Source organism: Grampus griseus (assembly GCF_964374135.1).
Source record: "Grampus griseus genome assembly, chromosome: 9".
NCBI classification, from domain to species: Eukaryota; Metazoa; Chordata; class Mammalia; order Artiodactyla; family Delphinidae; genus Grampus; species Grampus griseus.
This window is the reverse complement of record NC_139003.1, coordinates 46,935,249-46,958,535: the sequence shown is the minus strand read 5'-3', so window position 1 is coordinate 46,958,535 and position 23,287 is coordinate 46,935,249. Positions and strand designations below refer to the sequence as shown.

The 23,287-nt window shown below is 41.6% G+C and overlaps 1 protein-coding gene across 1 annotated transcript in view; it reads right to left on the bottom strand.

The window, feature by feature from the left end:
* Window positions 1–2,832: 2,832 nt before the first annotated feature.
* The window catches only part of CPVL (carboxypeptidase vitellogenic like), a gene marked incomplete at both ends in the record, with an annotated part of 101,124 nt that continues 80,669 nt past the window's right edge, over window positions 2,833–23,287 (bottom strand). Inside the window, one exon of the mRNA XM_082662485.1 lies at window positions 2,833–2,937. Coding sequence (XP_082518611.1) covers window positions 2,833–2,937 — 105 coding nt within the window. The remainder of the gene's footprint in view (window positions 2,938–23,287) is intronic.

Sequence of the window (23,287 nt, the reverse complement as noted above, 5' to 3'; positions counted from 1 at the left end):
ATTCTCAGGTTCTACAGCTCCTTTAAATACACTGCCCTGAGATAGCCCATGTGGTACGAGAGACTGACCCGGCCATTTCCCATCGCATGGCAAAGAGTTATAGAGATCCTACTATTTGAAGACTTTGTTTTTATGAAATGAACCACAATGATAACATCCTACAGGCGTGTACGTCGCAGTCACGGGCAGTATGCTGGACCCAGAAGCTTGAGAAGATGCCTCACCTGTCCTCACTATAATTCCCCTTGTTTATATAAGTTGTCTGCTTGCAGTAACGGCAGTCATGTGACACTTTCTGCCTGTCTCTTGTCTGGACTAAGGGAGGGCACCTTAATGGACTGGTGTGTCTCATGGAGGATGCCTACCCAACTGGGAGAGTCTCTCCACAAAGGACTCTCTCCAATTAAATTCAAAATTTTGCTTTTCTTTAGTCTCTGAACTACCCTCCCCTCCCTTCTTTTAATGTAAAATTCCTGCCAGATTCAGTCTCCATAGGACTGTAGCCTCAAGGGACTTGGCTAGGGTTGCTCTGGGAAGGCCTGGCATGTTGTCCCCAACAGTCCCCACTGGCCTAGTGCCTGGGACAGGGAGATGATAAAAACGACAACATCTAAAATAATGACAACATCTACCACTTCTACTTATTGAGCTCTGATTTTGTGTTGATTCCTACTCTAAGTGTTCCATAAGAACACTCCATTCTGCCTGTTCACTGTAGATATTTTCTATAACACCTCCCTAAACACTGAATTAGAGTTCTGAAACACTGCTCCCAGGGAAATCCAGGATTTGGTTGCTACTAGCCTTTGGTCACAACATTTTGGTCATCCAATCAAAACATAACCTTGTTTTATGTGTGTTAAAGAAACCTTATTTAACATATATCGTTGCTTCAATAATATTGACCTCATAGCCAACAGCATATAACTCACGCCTAAACGAACCTTATCTAACACACATCTTTTCGCCATAAGGCACATCACAGCCTTCTTGTGCTCAAGAACACTAGCACTTCAGCACTATGCTTGGGAGTCCTTTTAAATAGCAAAAGCACAAAGATGCAGAAAATGTGGCACTAAGTAGACTGCCAAAAGGATGCTTGTTTACATTAGGAGAGCTGAAACAAGAAGGCAGTGTTGCCTCGTTTGACCTCAGCTGAGAATGTGCACATTGGGTAACTCAAATTCGTCATCACTCTGTGCATGTTCACAAATGACCACAAAGTGAGCAAGTATTGATTTGGGGATTACAAGTCAATTTTAATCAGTAGGGGATGCAAATATGGAATCCACTAATAGTGAGGCTTGCCTATATCGTCTCATGGTTCCTTGGTGAAACAAACATGGTTCCTTGTCAACTATGACAATGATATATGAGCTGGAAGGAACCTCAGAAATCTCTTCTGGCTATCTTCTTTGAGACTTTGGGAGGCCAGTACAGTGAGACGACTTATCCAAAACATCCAGTGCATGTGCGACACACCTGGGACCAAATCCCAGGTCTCCCAGCCACAGTTGGTGCTCTTTCCACTACATATTATTGGGACCAAATGCAACTATTTAATTTGCATGTGGGGCTATATGCAAAGCTTTGTGCACACTTCCCCCAGTTTATTCTCTGCAATAATTAAAATTTGCTTTTGATCAGAATGTTCAATTTGAGGTCTCACAGTATATGGGCACAATGAACAACATGTATAAAAAAAAAAAGGAAAATCTCAACCCTGAATGAAATCAGGAACAAAATGAGAAATTAAAAGAACTCAATAAAATATCTTCAGCAAGAGGCTTTGACTTTTTAAATTTAGTTCCCCAGTGAGCCAATTCATAGATGGGTAATATGAGGGGGAAATGATGTGGAAAAAGCCAAATGTGCTGTAGAATTAGAGATGTGAGCATGTGATGCATAAATAGGAAAGATGTGCCGAGATGTGATATTTTAGTTGGAAAATTACTCATGTATGCATATTTATAGATGTATATATCTTGATGCAAGATGATCTCAAATTTTTTTGATATTCCAACAATTATTATACAAAATTAGGTTATTCTTTATTTGGCTAAAAGAAGTACAGAATTTAAAACCCCAATTAAAAATGTCTCATAACTAATGTGGCCTGCAGGCTATTTGATAAATGCGTATATTTCAAATGAACTGACAAACTAAAAAAAACAAAACAAAAAGAAGAAAGAAAAGGCAAAGATTTAGTATGTTCTCTGATTAAGATCCTCTGCTTATCGTCAATCAGTACATCATTTCTTTTACATATAAGATTTCTGATTCAAAGAATTCCAAGCTACCTTTCTTGCTAAGACTTTCTACATTCCAAAGTCTCTTCCTCACCACTATTATAAGGTCACCCATTCCTCTGGAATGATGTCAGATGTTCTTACCGGATATTTACCAAACACCTTCAGATGCATGGTATGATAAACTTTTCTGTTATTTGTAGAACAAGATGTAGTTACAACTTTATTCATTTACTGCACTTTTCACATCATTTTAGAAGGAATTTAAAATTCCTATTCAAGGCCCCAATATCCCATTTATTTATCCATTTCCATCTGAATCGGTGTCTCAGAATCCATCCTTTCCATCCCTTAAGTTAAAAGATGTAATTCTAACTCATGCACAGCACCTTCTTACAGTTAATTTTGTAGTGATCCTCCAAAACAGAACCTCACTCATTTCAAGGATAATTTTTATTGATGAGAAACATTTTGCAGATTTAAAAAGATAATTCTCCTATTTATGTGACATTTTCTGTTTTGAAAATTTTCTTTTCAAAGATTAAAATCCCTGACGTTCTCTTTTAGGAAAGTAGCTGATCCATCAATAAGGATCCCATCCTCTTTCAAAAATGAATCGTTTAATCATGTCAAAAGATCTCAAAGGCTGATCATAGGGCAAAATGTGGCCTCCACCTCGAACAATTACCTTAAAGAAGAAAAACAGAAGAAAAACTGAAATCTAGAGAATCGGATATTCCAGATAAATGGCAAGTTTTAATTTGGATTTAAGTATTCTTAAAGCTTACATGAAATAAAGAACATATTATATCAATCCATGCCTTTGGATATGTTGATTGTCTGCTTTTGATAGCATTAATAATAGGTACCTTAAGGTAAGAAAGTTTTAAGATTGTGTAGTTATTCAATTTTATACCAAGTTGCGTTCATCTTTGACATGTATAGAACTGGAAAATTCCTCCTTGTCTTTTTCCTCTTGGGACGAAGCTGTCTGCGCCTCCGTGCTGTGCTGTAATTCTCACCCGGTTATGGCACTAAGGTGGGGAGACCTACCCCAGACCAGCTCTGCCTGCAACTGGGTGGAGGAATCTGCCTAATTCCACCCTTCAGTTAGCTGGTCCACTTGGCTGTCACACTAAGCTATACCTTCCGCCTTAGCCTGTACCATTAATAAAGGAGATATTTTGATCCTCCAAAAAATTAAAACAATAACAAAAGAGAAATCCTTGATAGTTGAAATTTTAAGAGCCCATTTTTGAGCAGCAAAGAGTTAGAACATTCTATTTCTCCTGACATTTTATTATGAAACATTTTCAAACACAGCAAATTTGAAAGAATTTCATATATGCACCATTTCGATATTCTCATTAACACTCACTTTTCTTCTTACAGATGGATCTCACTATTCATCTATTAATCCACCTTATTTTTTTGACACATTTCAAAGTAAAATGGGGGTATCAGTATACTTCTCCCCAAATTCTGTGTATAATTTACATATAACGGAATCCACTAGTCTTAGGGGTAAACTCAACAAGTTTGGATAACAATGGACCCCTCTGTCACCTCTCAGGATATATAAAGCATCCTTAAAACTTCTGTAGTTGAGGTGAGTTCAGACTCACACAAGAGCCTACAAGGGGCCACCCTTAACGCCAGGCTCTGCACTCGGAAAGTCTGGCTTCAGCCAATGTCCCAAGGACCTCTCTACAACAAGGGCAGGCCTTCATGATTCAAAAAGGGAAAGAACCGACACTGAGTGCTGGGAGGCCGCATGCAGGAGAGATCCCTGTGGCCTGAGGGGTCCTGTTGCACATGTGGAGAACGGACAGGAGTTAGTAGTGGCTGATGTAAGTGAACACATGCAGTAAAGCAATCACATTCAGTGACTTCTAGCTGCTGAATCACAATCAAGAATTAAAGGCTACTTTTAAAAAGTCCCTTTATTAGCGGCCGACCTTGTACCTGCATCAATCTGAAAAGACCTGAAGCAGAAAAAAAAAAATATATATATATATATGTATATTTGCATAGTGTGTTGATTATATTACCCCCTCCCCCCAACACCCACCATCTTCCAACCTTGCTCTGAGATAAGTGGATCAACGTTATTAGATGAATTTTATTTTGCAGCTTACAGCTGTAGAAGCTGTGCCCTGAACAACGGCAGAGAGCACCCTTCACAGCAGCGTCGAGGAGACTGTTTGGAGCTATAAGGGGGCTTGTCCAGGTCATACAATTGTAAGTGGAGGAAGCAGCTAGAACCCTGGCTTCTAATGCAAACATCAGTGTTTTTAATCAAATTACTTACACAATAATTCCTTACTTTGAACAGAACTTTACGGCTTAGTCCCAGAACGTTTCACTCGCCTCTGAACAGCCCTCTGAGGTAGGTGAGGAATGAGATTGGCCCTTACCCCTCATATACCACTGGAGACATCTGCTCTATGCTACCCTCCATTAGCCGTCGCCTGTGCCTTGCTGCTCTGACAGTGGCGTCCATCTACCATTTGTGTTCCAGCTTGCATCTGGAAACCCCCCGTGTCCCACTTTTTGTCACAGACTGAAAGTAAACACATCTGTGACAAGAGCCCGTGCATGTGGCTCTGGAGGGAAACTTCTGCTGCCCCCACTATCCCAGGCTAGAATTCTTTTCCTGTAGCTTCTCATCCAATTCTCCGGCCTTGGCAGGAATCCGATGAGCGATTTCTATGCAGCTTCAGCTCAGCCGAGGACATTTGACGAAGTCATGTTTATGACAAAACCCAGCTGCTTAAGCTGGAAATGAGTTTGGTGGCAACCATCCAGAACAGTAACAAACTGAGTACTCAGGAGCTAAAGGTCATCCTGTCCTCCAGACCAGAGCTGCCACTAATGGGGGAATAGCACAGTGCTTGATGGCCTGGGCTCGGGAGTCAAAGTGCAGGAGCACGACCAGAGGCACAGCAAGCTGTGTGACCTTGGGCAATTAACTTCATGTCTCTGAGTTTCTGTTTCCTTAACTGTACAACAGAGAATAAAATATTATGTCCTGGGATAGTTGTATAAGGAATTAATGGAATAATATTGGAATACTTGGCACAGTGCCTGGCCTGGGATGGTACTTAAGAAATATCAGCCGTTGTAATTATTCTTCCAGTAATTATCGGTATTCAAATTCCAAGATCAAAATGCTTGCATCAACCTAACCAACCTAGAACATTGTGTTCCTACATTAGCATGGAAAAATCTTGGTTTAAGCGAGTTAACACAGTAGTTCTCAAACAAACGTGCATAAAAGTACCTGAGCTTGTTAAAGCAGACTGCTGTGCCCCCTGCATTGGCAGGCAGATTCTTAACCACTGCGCCACCAGGGAGGCCCCTAAGAATTTGTGTTTCAAACAGTTCCAAAGTAACGTTGGTGCTGTTGGTCCAAAGACTACGCTTTGAGAACTGCTATTTAAACCAACTTTCTATTTTGTGAGAAACCAGGCAGTTCTGTTTCTACATCAAGGGAGAATACAAAGAGAAATTTGGTTAACATCTACTCATGACCTCACCTTAGTGTATTTTTTCCTGATCATCTGCTCTCCTGGTGTTTATACACACACACACACACACACACGCACACACACACACAGTCTCTCGCATACATACATCCACCTTCTACATCCATGATAAACAAGTGGTAAAGAAGAGATGACAGGGGTTAGGTGTTATAATTCTTATTCACAGTGAGTTGCCTGATCCCTGGTCCAATTCTGAGCTGCCATATGTAATGACCAAATGACATCATAAATGATGTCATTAAGATTGGAAAGAAAAGCTCATTTAGGAACAAAGTCTTTTTCACATACCACAAAATTCTCGATGTTCTCTATCAGATTCCCATACAGCATTTTACTGAAGTTAACCTCAGAAATAAATTTATGAGTGCTGAAAAAAAACCCACTCTGCTGTTTATAGCCAAGCCACTCACCACTCACGAATCAAGAACACAAATCACTACAGAGTTTTTAGAGCTGTGTAAAAAAATGTGACAGGGTCATGATTACATATTTAAATGTGACAAGATTAATCTCAAGGCCTCCTGGATAGAAATGGTCTCATCACCAGAAACGGTATTTTTTGGGTGCTTTCACACTAGAACTGAAACCCCTAAACTCATGTGTTCCAGATGTCATGAATTTTCAAAGGGTTATACAAAACACTTTAAAGCTTCATTCCACTTTACGTTTTAGAAAACAATACAATGCTCCCTGCAACTAGAAACGTGGACGTGGCAATAAAGGTTTCTCAGTTGTGCCTTTTGAGATGAAATATAGAGGGAAATTCACAATGGGTGTGTTGACATAGATGTGTCAGGGGAGACTTCCTGGGAGTCTTGGAGGAGCAGATCACCGGACAATGGTGGGTGGGGAGGGGGAAAGGGATACACTAAAGACAAAGGAAACTGTGAGTTCAAAAACAGAGGGGAGGGCTTCCCTGGTGGCAGTGGTTGAGAATCCTCCTGCCAATGTGGGGGACGCGGGTTCGAGCCCTGGTCCAGGAAGATCCCACATGCCAAGGAGCAACTAAGCCCGTGTGCCACAACTACTGAGCCTGGGCTCTGGAGCCCGCGAGCCACAACTACTGAGCCCACATGCCACAACTACTGAAGCCTGCGCGCCTGGAGCCCATGCTCCGCGGCAGGAGAGGCCACAACAGTGAGAGACCCGCACGCAGCAGCGGAGGGTAGCCCCTGCTTGCCGCAACTGGAAGGAGACCGCGCATAGCAACGAGGACCCAACGCAGCCAAAAATAAATAAATTAAAAAAAAACAAAAGCAAAAAACTGTGGGGCATGAAACTGCATGGCACGTGCAGTAATTCAAAAGAGGTTCCAATTGTAAAGAGTTAGTGGGAAAGCAGAAGGGACCGTTGAACAGGTAAACCCCATATGACATGCTGCTGGGATGCATGGACCTTATCCTATAGGATTTGTGTGTGTGTGTGTGTATGCGTGTGTGTGTTAAAATACACATAATATAAAATTATCATTCTAACCATTTTACAGTGAACAATTCAGTAGCATTTAGTATATTCACAGTGTTGTGCAACCATCACCACTATCTAGTTGCAGAACGTTTTCATCACCCCAGAGGAAACCCTATACTCATTAGCAATCACTTTCCATTCCCTTCTTCCTGCCAGTCCCTGGCAATCACTAATCTACTTTCTGTCTCTATGGGTTTGCCTATTCTGGATATATTCTCGAGGGTTTTAAGCAGAGTAGTGATACGCTCAGATCTGCATTGTAGAAAGATGACTTAATATGTAACGAGGGGGCTGATTTGGAAGGAAGTGATACTGGAGTAACGAGGCAAATGAGGAGACTAGATCTCCAGGTGAGAGATGATGTACGCTCATGTGACAGATGGTGAGAAGGGGAAGGGAAGAGAGATGCTGGGGTAGAAATAATAAAATTAGTGATTACTCAGACACAAAGTTTAAGTGAAAGCACCCCCCACCCTCCAACACACAAACATCCTCCCCATTTCAGGCTTCTGACATGTGCAGCTTTGCAAGAAGTGATGTTATTAACCAAGAAAGAAGAAGAGAGGCACATGGCAGAAGCAGATTTGGGAGGCAGGTGATACAGGATAGTTTATAGTCCTTGTTTTCTACTACAGGTTGATACAGACACTCAAGAGAATCTTGTTTGTTAGTTGCTGATTTACACTAAATTTCTTTTATTATTTTTATTCCATTCCACATTTACAAACTCTTACCTTTTTGTTTTCAGACACTAACCCTGAGTAGAAAATAAATAAATATGCACTCAAATAAAAAATACACTAAAAAGAAAGGGTACTTGGTAATGAGAATAAAAAATAAGCCAAAGCTTGTTAGCAGCCACCTCCTAATGAAGAGTGAGGCAAGTCACTTTAAAAAAAAAAACCAAAAAACAAAGTGAAGGTCAAGGCTCAGGGCTGCTCCCACAACACTCAGGGAAAATGCCTTCAGATTCACCACTGTAAGTTCTAGGGTAGCAAATAATTATTGAGGGGAAAGGGTGCTTTAGCTGACCTAAATGTAGCCATTGCAGTGGCATCGTTTCTAGAGTAGTCAATATAGAGCTTTGATGCTACCTTACAGTTCCCAAGAGGCTCTCTAGGTGCACCATCTAACTTAATCAGTTGCAACAATATCATAATTTAGGATTTCCACTTTTGATTATGACACAATAATAGCATGGGTCAAACCAACCCCACTCTATTAAGAACAACAATAAAAGCTTAAAGGCATGGACTCAGGATTTAGCAGATCTGGGTTGGAGCCCAGCTCCATGACCTGGGCACAATGACTTAACTAACTCTATTTTCCCATCTGTAAAATGGAGATAAGAATTAGGGTGACCAGTTGTCCCAGTTTGCCCAGGACTGAGGAGTTACTGCGAACATAAAACTTTTAGTGCTAACACTGAAAAAGTGCCAGGCGATCTGGAATGGTTAGTCATGTTAAGAATATTTAACTTTCTGTGAGAATTCATAGAAATAATGCATATAAAATGTTACATGGCACTTGGTCCACAGATATGTATTAAGCTTGCACCACGTATCATACAGGTAAATAATAAGCATTCAACCAAAGGTCATCATACTATTATTATCTGAATTTTTATGGTCAAAGGAATATGTTTTCCCTTTAAGAGCAGAAAAAGATTAGAAGTTACTAGGAACTGTACACTTCCTTACTATACTTCTTCAGAAAGATAGGTTATAATATTTTCTTTAGAAGGGGAAAGATAGATTATAATATTTTCTTTAGGAGGGGAAATATTTCTCTTCCAGGCTTCTTTTATTTCCGTGCTATGAATCTTTCCTTCCCATGGGAAAGAATATTCCAGTTAAAGTAAGAAAGCAACTTAAATAAGAAATCAAACCTCTGTCAATAGGCTTAACTGTCTAGAGTGAATTGTATCCCTTAAGCCTGACAACACCAGGATCCATGCCATTCTTTCTACCCCCTTTCACCTCATGCAATGCCAAACACCCTCTTCTCCCCACACAGAAATGTCAAGCAAGCAAGACCTTACTTGTCTCAGCAGAATGGCAAAAGCTGTTGTGTCCTTTTTCCCTTTTAAGAACCCACTTTACAACATAGGGTTTCATGCAATCAAAAAGTAATCAAAACTTTACTCCCTCCATGTCCAGTTTGTGTATTAGATATCCACAAGAGGATAAAAAGCACAATCCAGTTCATTAACTACCCTTACTCAATATCTAGCTTTATGATCCACATTTGTAGTTTTCTTTGGGAAGAGAGAATGAGAATGGGGGAGGAGAGGGCAGAGGTTATAGCAGCAAATGCTCTCTGTCAGGAGTGTTGTGAGGACTTAGATCCTGGCTCACTGTCTTCTGGCTAACATGGAAACAAGAGCCAGCCAACTTGCCAAAATTTTGCTTCCTGCAAACAGTAGTGCAGGCTAGCTCCAGCAGTGGTGTGCTGGAATTCTTTCCCACTGGTTTAGGAGATTGGATTATGCACGTGGCTGCCCCACTCCACATTTGGTGACATCATGTTGGTAGCCTGAAATCAGCCATGGTGGGAGCATTTACACCACGGAAATTGGCAAACACTACAGATCAGTGGCTCCCCTCCCTCCCAAGCTGGTTTACTCTCAGACCACTGGTTCTCTGACATTTTGATGTTCCTGGGGAAACATGAGACATTAAGGCATTCTTCCCCTTTCCCAAAATAAATCAAAGAAATATCCGTTCAAATGGGTAAATTATCTTCTCTGAAACTTTGGCGCAGGATATCAGATGGTCTGGGTTTCAAATATTTGCAGGAAGGTAAGAAGGTCCTGTTGCCTGCTTCCATTCCTGCCTGTCCCCACTGAGTTCTAGTATTACTGGCAGTAATAGTTTCAAGACCACACCACCAAGTTGTCAGGATCCTTCTGTGTATCAGAGCCCCTAAGACACTCCAAAGGTGGTCTTTTTGGGGCCACTCCTGACCAGAGAGGGTATCTACATTCAACTGTGTTCCTGACACACAGCCTAAGGGGACCCCAGACCCGCAAATGCCCCCAGGTTCCAGGAATTTAGAAGACAAAATATGGCAAACGGTGCAACATTTTCAATGATGCCATTTGTTGAAACAGAACAAGGCACACTGTCTTTACTGCTAAACGAAAGAGTGCAAGGCAAAAATAATGCCCTTAGTCCAGCTGACAACGTAGCAATACTGCAACACAACTTTATTTTGTTCCTTCATGCTGCCCACTTCTCTACCCAACTCCACGCTCTACCTTGTTTGTTTACTGGCTCCATTTACTATTCCCACAAACAACTTTGTAAATCTGGTTATGCTTCAAATTGAAACAACGAAGTTATTGTTTAAAAGGTAACCCCCCATTCCTCTTTGTTCCTCAATAACATTAATTTTTAAAACCTGTTCTCCATGTGCAGATTATACTTTAAATGTTAGCCTTCTTAGTATTTATTCACTTCCCATAATGAAATGGTTCTTGGTTAAATTTCAATAGATTATTGAAAACAACTCAATAGCTAAGAGAAAATTATGCATCATTGCTGAGCTGTTATACCTCAGCAAATAGATCTGCCATCCAATTTATAGTTTAAATAATACAATAAATTAGCCCCCTGAGTATTAACTAAGTGCATATTTGGGTAGCTTAATTTAGTAGCCTTCTTTTTAAGCTCATCAGTCCTCTTTCATGAAATAGAACCACCTGAACTAAAACGACTCTTGGCAAATAATCAGAGTAAAATTGGGAGTTGCTATTGTTTATTATTGCCTTTGTTTTCAAGAAGCAAGCTGTATGTTTTTTTCAGAAAAGGGGAAAAAAACCCTCAAATACTGAGAATTCAATTTTTTTTAAAGGACAGGACACACTAGTCAGCCAGTGAGATAATGAAACTTCTACAACCCCTTCCATAAATTTTTTTCCCAGAATATTTCTCCTTTTTTCTCTTATGTAACACAGAAAGGAAATAGTCTTCAGTGGACATAAACAATGCATCCTTTCATTTGATGGGCATTGTTTTGAACTATTCATCATCTCAGCATGTCTAGTCTATTTCCTAGAAGACATTCTGGTGTGTACTTGCATTCCTTGAGAATTGTAGTAATTGAATATACACACAAATGACAGGGGTGTGGGTATAAGGTAGGGGACAATTTGATTTTAATTCTAATTCGCTGAACATTTACTGAGTGCCAGGAACTGTGCTAAGGGGTTTGCTACAATCATAAATCGTACATTATTCCTGTCCTCAAGGAGCTCAGCGTCAAATAGAGGAAGAAGGCAATTGAAGAGGCAAATGAAAACCCAGTGTGGTACATGCAACAGGGGATGTACATAGAGAGAGATGCAGAGAAGGAGGAATTCTGGGAGAAGGGCTTCCTAGAGGTGATGCTGGAACTTAGCTCTGAAAGGCAAATGGGGGTTTTCCAGGCAGTCAGAGGAGTAGGAAAGGCCTTATAAGAAAAGCAGAGGGAATCCATGGGAATTACTGGCTGACAGAACAGTAAGGTGTGCTTGGGGAATTATAAGGTGTTTTGTTTTGTTTTTCAGGATTCTAGTTAAGAAGGAGGGAGAGTGAGAGTCCAGGTTGAGGAAGGAAGCAGAAGCCAGACCAAACATCTTTACTCTTCTATGTAAAGAGTTCAGACTTTATTCTTCAGGTATCAGGGAGTTAGTGAGGGATTTTAAACAAGGAAAAACAGGATCGGACTTGCATTTTGGAAAAAGCACAGAAAGAAAGGTAGGTTGGAGAGAAAGGAGACTAGTTAAGACCAGTTAATGAGGCTATTGTAAAAGGGAAAAAGTTTAAACAACTTAAAAACACATATTCAGAGTGTTCTTGAATAGCATCTTTTAAAATTTGTGGCTTTTCTTAAAACACCACAAGGCAAAAACTGTTTCATTCTAGAATTTATAATGTAGGGTAGCCATTGTTTTTTTATGTCCCCCAAAATGCTGTACGTTTTTTTATTGGTTTGTATAAAATCAGTGTTTTTCTTTTGAAGTAGTTCTTTGTGGTTTCTGTGTCAAGCAGTAGGAAGTGAGTAAATCAGGTCAGTGAGAAGGATCCTATAAAGCAGATGTGAGAAAGGCTAGCTAAAGAACTGGGTGAGTAGTATTTGCCAATTACTATTCTTCTTAATTTTCTGGTAAGACCCACAGCAAAGCGACTGGCTAAAAAACTTCACTTCCTTGTCGTTTCAATGGAAAAGTGATGGAAGTGAGGGGATTTGTGCTGTGTTAGAAAAAAGATTCAGGTTCTCCCTGTGGTCTAGGCCTTGTCCGCAAATCCAGGCTTAAGTTGAAATGCCTATTTTATTAGTTGCTTCTTATACTGAGCCATTGTTGGTAAGCTGAAGTGATAAGGTGTTGAAGGAATAAATTTCTAATTTTTTTTAAAGCTGGTTATTTTGATAGCCAGCATCAGCCCAGGCCATCCAGAAAGAAAAGTGCATCCACACAACCAAAGCAGTACCAAGACTTGGATATGACATGTCCACTCCACCCTTTCACTGGGTGTGGATGCTACAGTCCTTCAACTGATGGTAGCCAGAGAAGAAGATGGGAAAGAGAGCAAGAGAAAAAGAAGACAGACCATGTTTATTAGACATGGGAAAAGACATTAAGTGCCCCCTTCCACTTAACAAGCCCAGCTGAAAGATGCCTAGAGACAAGTCCAAGAGTGTGCGAGATAGTGGAATAACCAGAACCCTTGTACATTACCGGAAAGAATACAATGAATTTGGAAAACAGTTTGGCATTACCTAAGGAAGGTGAAGATGCTCAAACCCTGTGAACTCATCCATTCCACCTCTAGGAATTATTCTTAGAGAAAGTCTTGCACGCAGGCCCAAGGAGACATTTGCAAGACTGTGTACAGCAGCAATATTTATAGTAGCAAAAAGCTGGAAACAACCCAAATGCCCATCAGCAGTGGAATGGACAAATGATATAATCACACAATGGAATACTATGCAGCAATGTAAAGGAACAAAGCACAATTTTGCATGTATCAACATGATGACTCTCAAAGTACTGAAGAGCAAAAGTATATTGCAAAATCATACAGAATAATTCCTTTTATATAAAATTAAACATGAAAAGTAAAATATAATTTATGGAGATGTATATCTGCAGTAAAACTATTAATTTTTTTAAAAAAGGAAAAGGGTGATAAAAAAATCCAGGGCAGTGGTTTACCTCCAGGGCCAGTGAGGGACGGGGATGGGCTGCTGGTAATGCTGCATTTCCTAAATGACTGGTAAGCACAAGGGTATTCATTTATCATTGCTTTATCTTACACAAGTATGATACGTATTTTTGGATATTATTCAATTTTTAACTAAAAAAGAAAAGAAAAAACCCACCTACTGATGCTGCCAAACTCACAAAAATGAATCTTGAAGAAATTTAACGTGTTCTCTGTTGTGCTTTTTCCTTCTGCCCAACACAGGGATGATGAGATGAACCCTATAACTAAAAACAATAAGTGGGGAGGATACAGAGAAGCAATTGAAGGAAACAAAGGCAAAAGTGGGAAGTCCCCCTCTGGCAAGTAGCTCCAAGAAGACAGAGCTGGTGCCAGAATAGAAACCTTGGGACTCCGGTTGCTGCATAAAAAAATAAATAGAGGAACAAAAATAACACCCACATCTCCATGCTGGACAGCAGAAGAGCAAGAAGTTGCCAAACACTTGGTTTTTTGTTTTTGCTAGATTATTTTTTACTCTCTAAATCTAAGCTCCTATATTCCCCTTCTTCCCTGTTTCTATATGTTAGAAGCTCAGTACAAATGAAAAAAAACAAAACAAAACAAAACCAGAACAAAAGCATTAAGGCTGGATGCTTCATTTATTGTCAACAGGGATGTTTCAGATTATTGTTAAACTAGAAGGGACTCAATGCTTTAGAAACATCTCATCACTAAATTTAGTGATTTTCATATACTTTTGTTAGACTGCCATGCAGCAAAACATGGAACACCTCCCCAGTCCCCTCTACTTCTTCCATCTCTCATCAAGACAGTTTCCTTGTTATGGTGAAGGGAAAACTGGATACAACTGCCATATTTCTAGTCCTATCTGATGAATAATACTCAGCCCATTTCATCATCTGAGCCTTTAAGACACAATATCTCTTAAGGACCCTGTTAGATGGGGTTGGGGGAAGCGTCTTGCCCTGTGAAAACAGATTCATGCTAGGAGAGGTCAACAAAGACAATAAAATAAATATTTATTACATGCTTACTAGATGCCAGACAGAGTGTCAAGTAATAAATGAGCATTATCTTAATTAATTCTAATAATGAATCCTTCTGCAAGAGAGGTAGGTATTAATATCAACCCCAGTTTACAGATGAGGGACCTCCTGGAGAGGTTAAGTAACTTGCCCAAGGTCACACAGCTAGTAAGTGGTAGAGCTGGAAGCTAATCCAGGTCTAACACAGTATTCATTATCTTAATCCCTAAGCTATAATGTCACTTGAGTATGATGATAATAGAAGTAGTGAGAATCGCCAAGGTAATAAAAAATAAATAAAATTCAAGCTCATAACTTCTCAATCTGAGGTCACCAAAGGTAGTCCATGGTTTGGGTTGGTGAGAGTCTATGAATTATTTTCAACAATTCCAATAGTCTAATCCATGGGTTCTTTGTCTTTTGTGTGCCTTGGACCCCTATGGCTATTTAGTGTAGCCTATAGATACCTCTCAGAATAAAGTGTGGGTTTTTTTTGTTTTTTTTTTGCGGTACGCGGGCCTCTCACTGCTGTGGCCTCTCCCATTGCGGAGCACAGGCTCCGGACGTGCAGGCTCAGTGGGCATGGCCCACAGGCCCAGCCGCTCCGTGGCATGTGGGATCCTCCCGGACCGGGGCACGAACCCCCGTCCCCCGCATCAGCAGGCGGACTCTCAACCACTGCGCCACCAGGGAAGCCCCAGAATAATGTTTTTAAATACATGATTCACTCATATATATATTATGATACATATCATAATATATATACATATATATTATAGATTACAAATGAAGCCATTACATTGAAATGATCAAAACAGCTAAACATGAATTTGTGATACATCAACATACAACCTTCTATATGAACACATATAGAAGAGCAACCTGTGGGTCTGATAACTCCTGTAACTTTAAAGTAGTGATGGTCATAAGCATTGTTTCTAGCTATTTGCAACAGCATCTGTATTTGATATGAAAATATCTCTGCTTTCTATGGTGACAAAGTCAAAGGCACTGCTAATACTGCTGTGGTTTGTTGCCTACATTCATAATGGAAGGAAATGATGTTTCAGTTAGAGGTTAGTGAAAATAAGGATGCAATTTCTTTCCCTTCTAAGTTCACTGACCCCTTGAATCCTAACCACAAACCCTTACCCCAGGTTAGGAATCTATTAAATAACCTAACGATCACCTAATGGAAGTGCTAAGTTTACTCCTGATAAGGCTTCAGTCTAAATCATAGCATTTTTATTTTTGCTTTGGCATGGAACTAATTGTATCAATCTATGATATCAATAGTGTTTGATCAACAATTAATATCCAGAAACACACTGTGACTGGTGGGCAACATCTGTGCTGAGAACTTCTCTGGATGATGTTTACAGGAGACCCTGCTTGATCTAGTTGTATCTTTGCTGCAAAGTAACAGAAGACTTTGCACATGAGGATCACATCATTTCAGCATGAGACAGAACGCTGCTGGGAAAAGGAAGCTAATGTTTTGAGTAAATAAAAGAGTTCTTCTACGAGTCTAAATTACCAATGGTCTATCAGTATTTTGAGAGAACAAAGATCACTTGTAAACCTACAATGCATGGCAGGGAACTGAGGTTTAAAATTTAGTTTAAGGTTTTGGCTGAGGATTTCAGAGAACCAGAGCCATACCAGTAAATACTGTTGACTAGAGGACACTTTTCTAAATGTGATGCTTCAGATCAATGGCTGGTTTGTTAAGAGTAAATCTATGTTCTCAGGTTTCCGGTTGGCCTGTAAGCAAGTAAAATAGGTCAGGATTTAGAGCACCCTTTAGGCATCGGAACAGAAGTTTCTCCAAACGTAAGCCACACAGGATTCCTGCAAGATGGAAGCCATTTCCTTATCAATAGAGGAACAAAAGACATCACAGTTTAGGGTTCCCCAAAACCAGATGCATATTAAATTCCCTAAGAAGTCTAAATATTGATGCTCAGGTCTTACCCCAGACCAGTAAAGTTAGAATATCTGGAAATAGGCCTTGGGAATCTATATTTGCAAGGGTTGAGACACAATGGCTTAGGAAAATGTAGTGGACAAGGATGGTTCCAAATTCTTTGCCATTCTTGCCATCAGGAGGAATATGGCCTTACTCTGTGATTTGCTTTGACCAAAAGAATGCAATGGAAATAACAGTCTGGGGCTTTTGAACCCTGGCCTTAAAAGGATGGACATCTTTTGCTTCTCAGGTTGGGAGACCTGCTGCTATGCTGTGAAGTCCAGGCCAGGACACTACATGGTTAGGGGTCATATGGAGAGAGCGCTGCAGGACAGGAGATTCCCTTGGAGACTACCTAGGAGACTACCTTACCCAGCTTTAGCCAAACTCTCAGCTGAATGCAGCTGCGTGTGCGACCTCGGCCTACCACAATCAGAAGAACCACTCTACTGAGCCCATTCCACCCACATAATTGTGAGAAATAATAAATTATTGTTGTGGTAAGCCAGTAAGTTTTGGAGCGATTTCTTATTCTGTAATAAATAACTGAAAAAGGGAAATATTTCTTGACAATTCTTGATTCTTTTCCCTGCGAGATCTGTTGTTCCTATCTTGGAATCTTGATGTGAACTGAAAAGCAAGGCTGGATCCATCTTTCTAATGCAGATAGAAGACATAATGACCCTAAGAGCTCAAGTGAAAGCTTACATTATGCAAACAAAGGAAGACCAATACCCCATGTGGCTTTAGGCAAACCACCAACTCCTGCTGCTGTCTATTCACCCACCCCCACACAAATCCTGAGAGCTTGCAACTGCATTGTCTTGGTGGCCTTTGTGGTAGACAGATGCATCATCAGATCCCCTTTCAAGGATGGACTTGCGGCCCAGCTGTGGGAAGTCCAGTCAGCAGACGGCCTCCAGCTCCTTCGGGGTCTGCCTCAGCTGCAGAGCACAGCCTTTCCCCAAAATGATGCCCTTCCTGGGGCATCCCACATTTGGTGACTAAGTGAGGCGGGGGATATAAAGGCCTGATCATTTTTGTCTGATGTAAGATGCTCTGATGGAAACTACTCTCTCTGGAGCTCCCTTGCAGGTTGGCCAAGGTTTGTCAGGCCTCTATCATAGTTTGGTTTTCTCCTCTGCCAATTCTGCTTCCTACTCCTTCCTTTCTCAGGTGTTAATCCCTAATAAACATCTTGCACTCCAAACTTTGCCTCAATGCCTGCTTCTGGAGAATCCGTGAAGCTCTTGACGGCAAGTTTTATATTGAGGGCAGGGGTATGTTTTGATTGCTATGTCTGATTTTCTGTCCACAGTCTGATTCCCAAGAGTGGACAGAAGAACTTTCCCCAGGTCTGGAAGATGGAGACAAAGAACCCATGAATCAGGCCATCCCTCTTGGTAAAAATCAAGAGCTGGGAGAGAGATGAAGATTCTGTTTAACAATTTCTGTAACAAAACCAAAACATTTTCCCAGGAATTAGCTGCATTTGGTAATCACTGTCTCAAATCTGTTTAACAGTTACTTTCCTCCATTAAATACTGTTTTAATTTCTCATGCCCTATCAATTAGTTGAATGCAATAGTTACATTTATTGCTCTTTGCTTACTCTGATTTTGTCAGTGCAAACAAGGACTTGCTGAAGACCTTTCTAGAACTGTTGGTTTCTTCAGAAATAGTTTCTAATGCTCCCTAAGATGTTTAAAATTCTAAATTAAAAGAAAAAAAGAATTATCAGAAAGTTCAAGAGAGGCAGGTGGCCAGCTCGGTCATTCTCTCTGCATTATCTGTGGACATCATGAAATCCTAGCCTGACCTTCCCTTCCACTCGAAGGACTGTGGTTATTCTTTTCTCCCTTTTTCAGTTGTGTGTAGTCAAAGAAACAAAATGGTTGATGTTAATTTTAGAAAAGCACAATTAAGAAGCCGTAGTTGTTAATTGTTTTCTGTCTGCATGTCGGGCTTATCCCCATCCTCCTACTCCCTGTAAGCACTCTGCTTTTCTTTAGAAAACAGCCTCTTTTTTTTTTTTGCGCTACGCGGGCCTCTCACTGTTGTGGCCTCTCCCGTTGCGGAGCACAGGCTCCGGACGCGCAGGCTCAGCGGCCATGGCTCACAGGCCCAGCCGCTCCGCGGCATGTGGGATCTTCCCAGACCGGGGCACGAACCCGTGTCCCCTGCATCGGCAGGCGGAATCTCAACCACTGAGCCACCAGGGAAGCCCGAAAACAGCCTCTTCTATGTGGACTGGATGTACTGCCAAACACAGTGGCCACCACCCACACTCTACCCACCTCTGTCACCACCACCACCAAGGGCAGACTTGTAGCCTTGGTCCGGTGGCCAACCAGAATCTTCCAACCTTGCCGCTCCATGGCCCCCACAGGTACTTAAAGCACAGCAGTGCCGGGGAAAGAGCAAGATGTGGGCTGTCAAATCTCACATACTATTACTATTTGAAGCCTTAATCAAGTTTTCCAGGTGAAACTTCTGTTTCTACATTTATAAATTAGTAAATACAATCCCATAATTTACAGGGGAGCTATGAGTATTCCATAAAGTTGTGGATAAGAAAGTGTGTGGCAGACCACTGGCCTGAGGGCTTGCAAATGCTGAAGGATTGATAGCCATCCTTAAGGTCTCCTTTGGCCTTCCTGACACCCCTATGCACCAGCGACCAGCCCACAGCCGGTAAGTGGCAAAAACTGAAATTCACATAGGTTGGTCTAACTCCACAGTCCACCTTCCTCTCATTACCCCAGACCGCCTCCCATTGGTCACGACTCTCCAAAACAGTCAAGCTTCGAGGGTGGTGGGCTCCTTCCCTTGGTTTCTCTGTATGTAACCCCTAACAGAAGGTCTGATTCCTGTTGGAAACTCAGGGAGAAGCCCCTGAGAAGAGTTTGGTAGAACACAGTCCTGAGGACTCCATAAGCCAAACCTGGGTCAAGGTCAAAGTATAAGTCATGGCTCAGGGCTTGTGCTTTTGGGGGCTGGGGGACTCACTGTGGCTGCCTGAGGAGGGCACCAGGATGACACCAGCATGCCAGGTGCTCCCTGTGGATACCTAGCTTTCAAGCTGGTTTAACTACACAGGAAACACCATGTCTCAAACAGGGATCAGTCCTCACAGCTTAGACATTACAAAGCTTGTCTCCTCTATTTCAGGACCTCAGAATCAAGTATCAAGAAGGTGGTCTCAGGAAGTAGATGGAGAACCTTCTTCCAATACAGCTCCTAACATGACTCCCTATTTCCTGGGGATCCTCCTTCTCTGACCTCTATCTAGCCTGAATTCATCCTATTGCTGCCATTTTAAACTTTCCAAAGCTTTGAAAATGTGTTTAAACATCTTCCACAGCGACAAACACTGTATGCTTCCACTTATATGAGATACTTAGAGTCGTCAGATTCATAGAGACGGGGTAGAATGGTGGTTGCCAGGCTCTGGGGAAGGGGTAATGGGGAGCTGGTGTTTAGTTACAGAGTTTCAGCTTTACAAGAGGAAAAGAACTGTGGAGGGCTTCCCTGGTGGCACAGTGGTTGAGAGTCCGCCTGCAGATGCAGGGGACGCGGGTTCGTGCCCCGGTCCGGGAAGATCCCACATGCCGCAGAGCGGCTGGGCCCATGAGCCATGGCCAAAAAAACAAAAACAAAAACAAAAACTGTGGAGATGGATGGTGCACAACATTATGAATGCATTAATACCACTCAACTGTATACTTTAAAATGGTTAAGATGGCAAATTTTGTTATGTATATTTTATCACAATTTAAAAAATTGGAAAAAAATAACCTTTCAGTGGCCCCCCACTACTTAAACAATGGAACACTCACCCCTTTGCCTACCATCAAGGTCCCATGATCTCTTTCCAGTTTCTCTCCCAGCTTTCATCCTTTACGCTCCAGATTAGAAACCAGACTGTGTGCTCTGCCTGTACCCTGCCCTGTACGCTCTCATTCTGAGGCTCTGCCCACCAGTTTCCTCTGTTCATTTTAGCCAATTTCAGCATCTGTTCTTTTACTAACATTAGAAATTCCCAGGTAAAGCTATAACCTTTCTTAACACTGCATGACCCTTGCCTCACCACTTATTGAGCTCTAGCACCTTTTTAAAAATCCCAATACTCTGTCTGACTATAGGAGGGCACATGCATGTAACTGAACAGCTAACACTGGAAGTAAAATACATTATTTCTCAGGCCTGCCTTAATTATGGCAGATATGTATGCAGGTTCCAATTTTAACTGTACTAGTCTACTACTGCCAATCCATCATTCCAGACGTGGGTGCCCTTGTGAAGTAGAAAACCTCTGGGCTGGAAGACAGGGGGCCTAGAATCTAATCTCAGCTCAGACATAAAATGGGTAGGACACTTTGGAACAGTCACTTAACCTCTGGGCTTCAGTTTCCCCACCTGGAAAATGAGATTTAAAATTTGTTTCAACTGGAAAATGCTACCTAGAATATGGAGATAATCCATCCTGTAATTATTGAATAACCTAAGCTGATATTGATAATGAAAACATAAAATAAAATTAATGATGACTCAAACTGCAATCAGGAAAAGAGAGTTGTTGGAAACGATGCAAAACTCATGGTAGAAGAAGCTACACCCAGTATGATTGCATAGGAATGAAAATTGACCAGGGACTCAAGTCTTCCTTTTAATGTTTACATGGAAAATAAGTAATCTCCGTTAGAATATTTTCATTGAAATCAAGATAGAAAAAATGTTTTCAGAAAATTTAGCTTCATGAAGCTTTTTTCTAGAAAGATGTTTTTAAAGAAATTCATCAGTGTTATTATTCTGATTAAAATTTTATACTCTGATTAAATTTTATATTAAATGTGGCATCAAAAAGTCTTTGGGGTTGAAATGACAATTCAGTGATGTAAGAACAAAATGTCCTGCATTTCAAAAGCAGTGGCAACATCAAAACAGATCATGAACAGCAACTGTGACATTTGGAGAAAGGCAGAGAAAGACCCCAAAAGGAGCAGCAGGGTGGCCTCGACAGTGATGCACATGGGTTGCCACCAGCTAGCGGGAGAGAGAGGATTAGACCTTTGTTCTATACTGCAACACTACTGAGTCATACAAACACACACATCACACTCTGACGGCAACTATCTATTCTATGTTGCTTGCAAACTGAGCCCCTCCGGACATTAATGAAAAATATATTTCAGATCTTTCTTTGAAGATATCTTAGTGATAACTCAGTTCAAACCTAGTATTTTACAGATGAACAAACTGAAGCTCAGAAAAGCCCATGACTTCCCAGATGATATAACAAGGGAGGGTGCAAGTCTTAGAATGGCACAGATTGTGGAGGCCAGGCCAACAAGGGGCAACAAAGAGCACTCATTCTTCATCTGATCTCCAAAGGCTTGACGGAGCTGGTTGGTTTTCCTGGGCCTCCCCTGATGGAGAAATGGCTGCCCATCTCCGTACCTTGACACTCCCCCGGGAGAGCTGTCATTCCTTTAAGTGGACATTTCAGGGAACCATCCGGAGACAAGTCTACTTTGGTTTCGATTTTTAAATTAAGAGCTGTGGAGTTTGGCAGAGAGTGAGTTTTCTTTTTTGGCAGACACATACACATGCTTCTGTTTTGTGTGTCAAATGCTAAAAAGCCAAGTCCATGGTTGAGGCCCGTTTCTTTCATTATCAGATGCCTGACATCTGAACAGTATCCTTAATCCACAGAGAATGCCTTTGTGAACACCAGAGCTCCTTTCCCTCCTTCATCTCTGCCCCTCCCCCCAATCTCCACACACCACCCCCAATCCTACGCTGAGGCATTAGGGGAAGGAGCGCCGCCAGCACTGTAAAATCACCTACATAAAATGCAGATCCCTCGCTGCTGTGTGGTAAAACACTTCTATCACAAACACATGTGGGCCTCGCTTCTTTTGTTAGCCGGTTTTTGGCAGCCACAGGAGTGCCATTTCATCTCTCAATGTGTTTTGCATTCACCACAAGAGTCAGCGGGCTCAGTGTGACATTTGCCACAAGCTTCTGAGTGGTGGTCAGTCCCTTGTCCCACCTCTACGGCCCAGGCTGCCCTGCAGCCCCAATCTTGCCTCCCAAGCTGGGTGTTCCGTGCCCAGCACCGAGCAGGACACGTGTGATGCCAAGCACTGGAGCGTTTCACAAGGAAGGTCCATGGGACATAGACTAACAGGTGGCTGAGGCAGCCGTCAAAGGATCTGGAGGATAGGCTGAATGCGACTGGTGGGATTCTCATCATAAAGCAGAGCGGCGGACAGGGGGTTAAGGATGTGCCCATCGCTCCCTGGCAGCTCGGCATGCGTGTTTGCCCTTAATGGTCTGAATACTAATACTCCAACTTTCCTCTAAGGGAAAATCAAACATTTTCCCTGATCTTGATTTTTACCATTTATAATTTTCCTTTCTTTTGTGTATATTCTTATAAGTGATCCATGGTAACAAAAATAATAGCAAATGTTTCCTATGAGTCAGGGACTGCTCTAAGCTAATTAGCTTATTGAATCCCCTCAATAATCCTATGAGGATACTCTAGACTGAGTGGCTTAAAGAACAGAAATTTCTCACGTTTTTGGCAACTGGGAAGTCCAAGATCAAGGTGCTAGCTGACTGGGTTTCTGACGAGAGCTCTCTTCCTGGCTTGCAGATGGCTGCCTTCTTGCTGTGTCCTCACATGGCCGAGACAGAGAGAGGGCAAGCGATCTCTCTGCCGTCTCTTCTTAATCCCATAGAATCAGGGCCCTGCCCTTATGACCTCATTTAACCTTAATTACCTCCTTAGAGGCCATATCTCCAAATA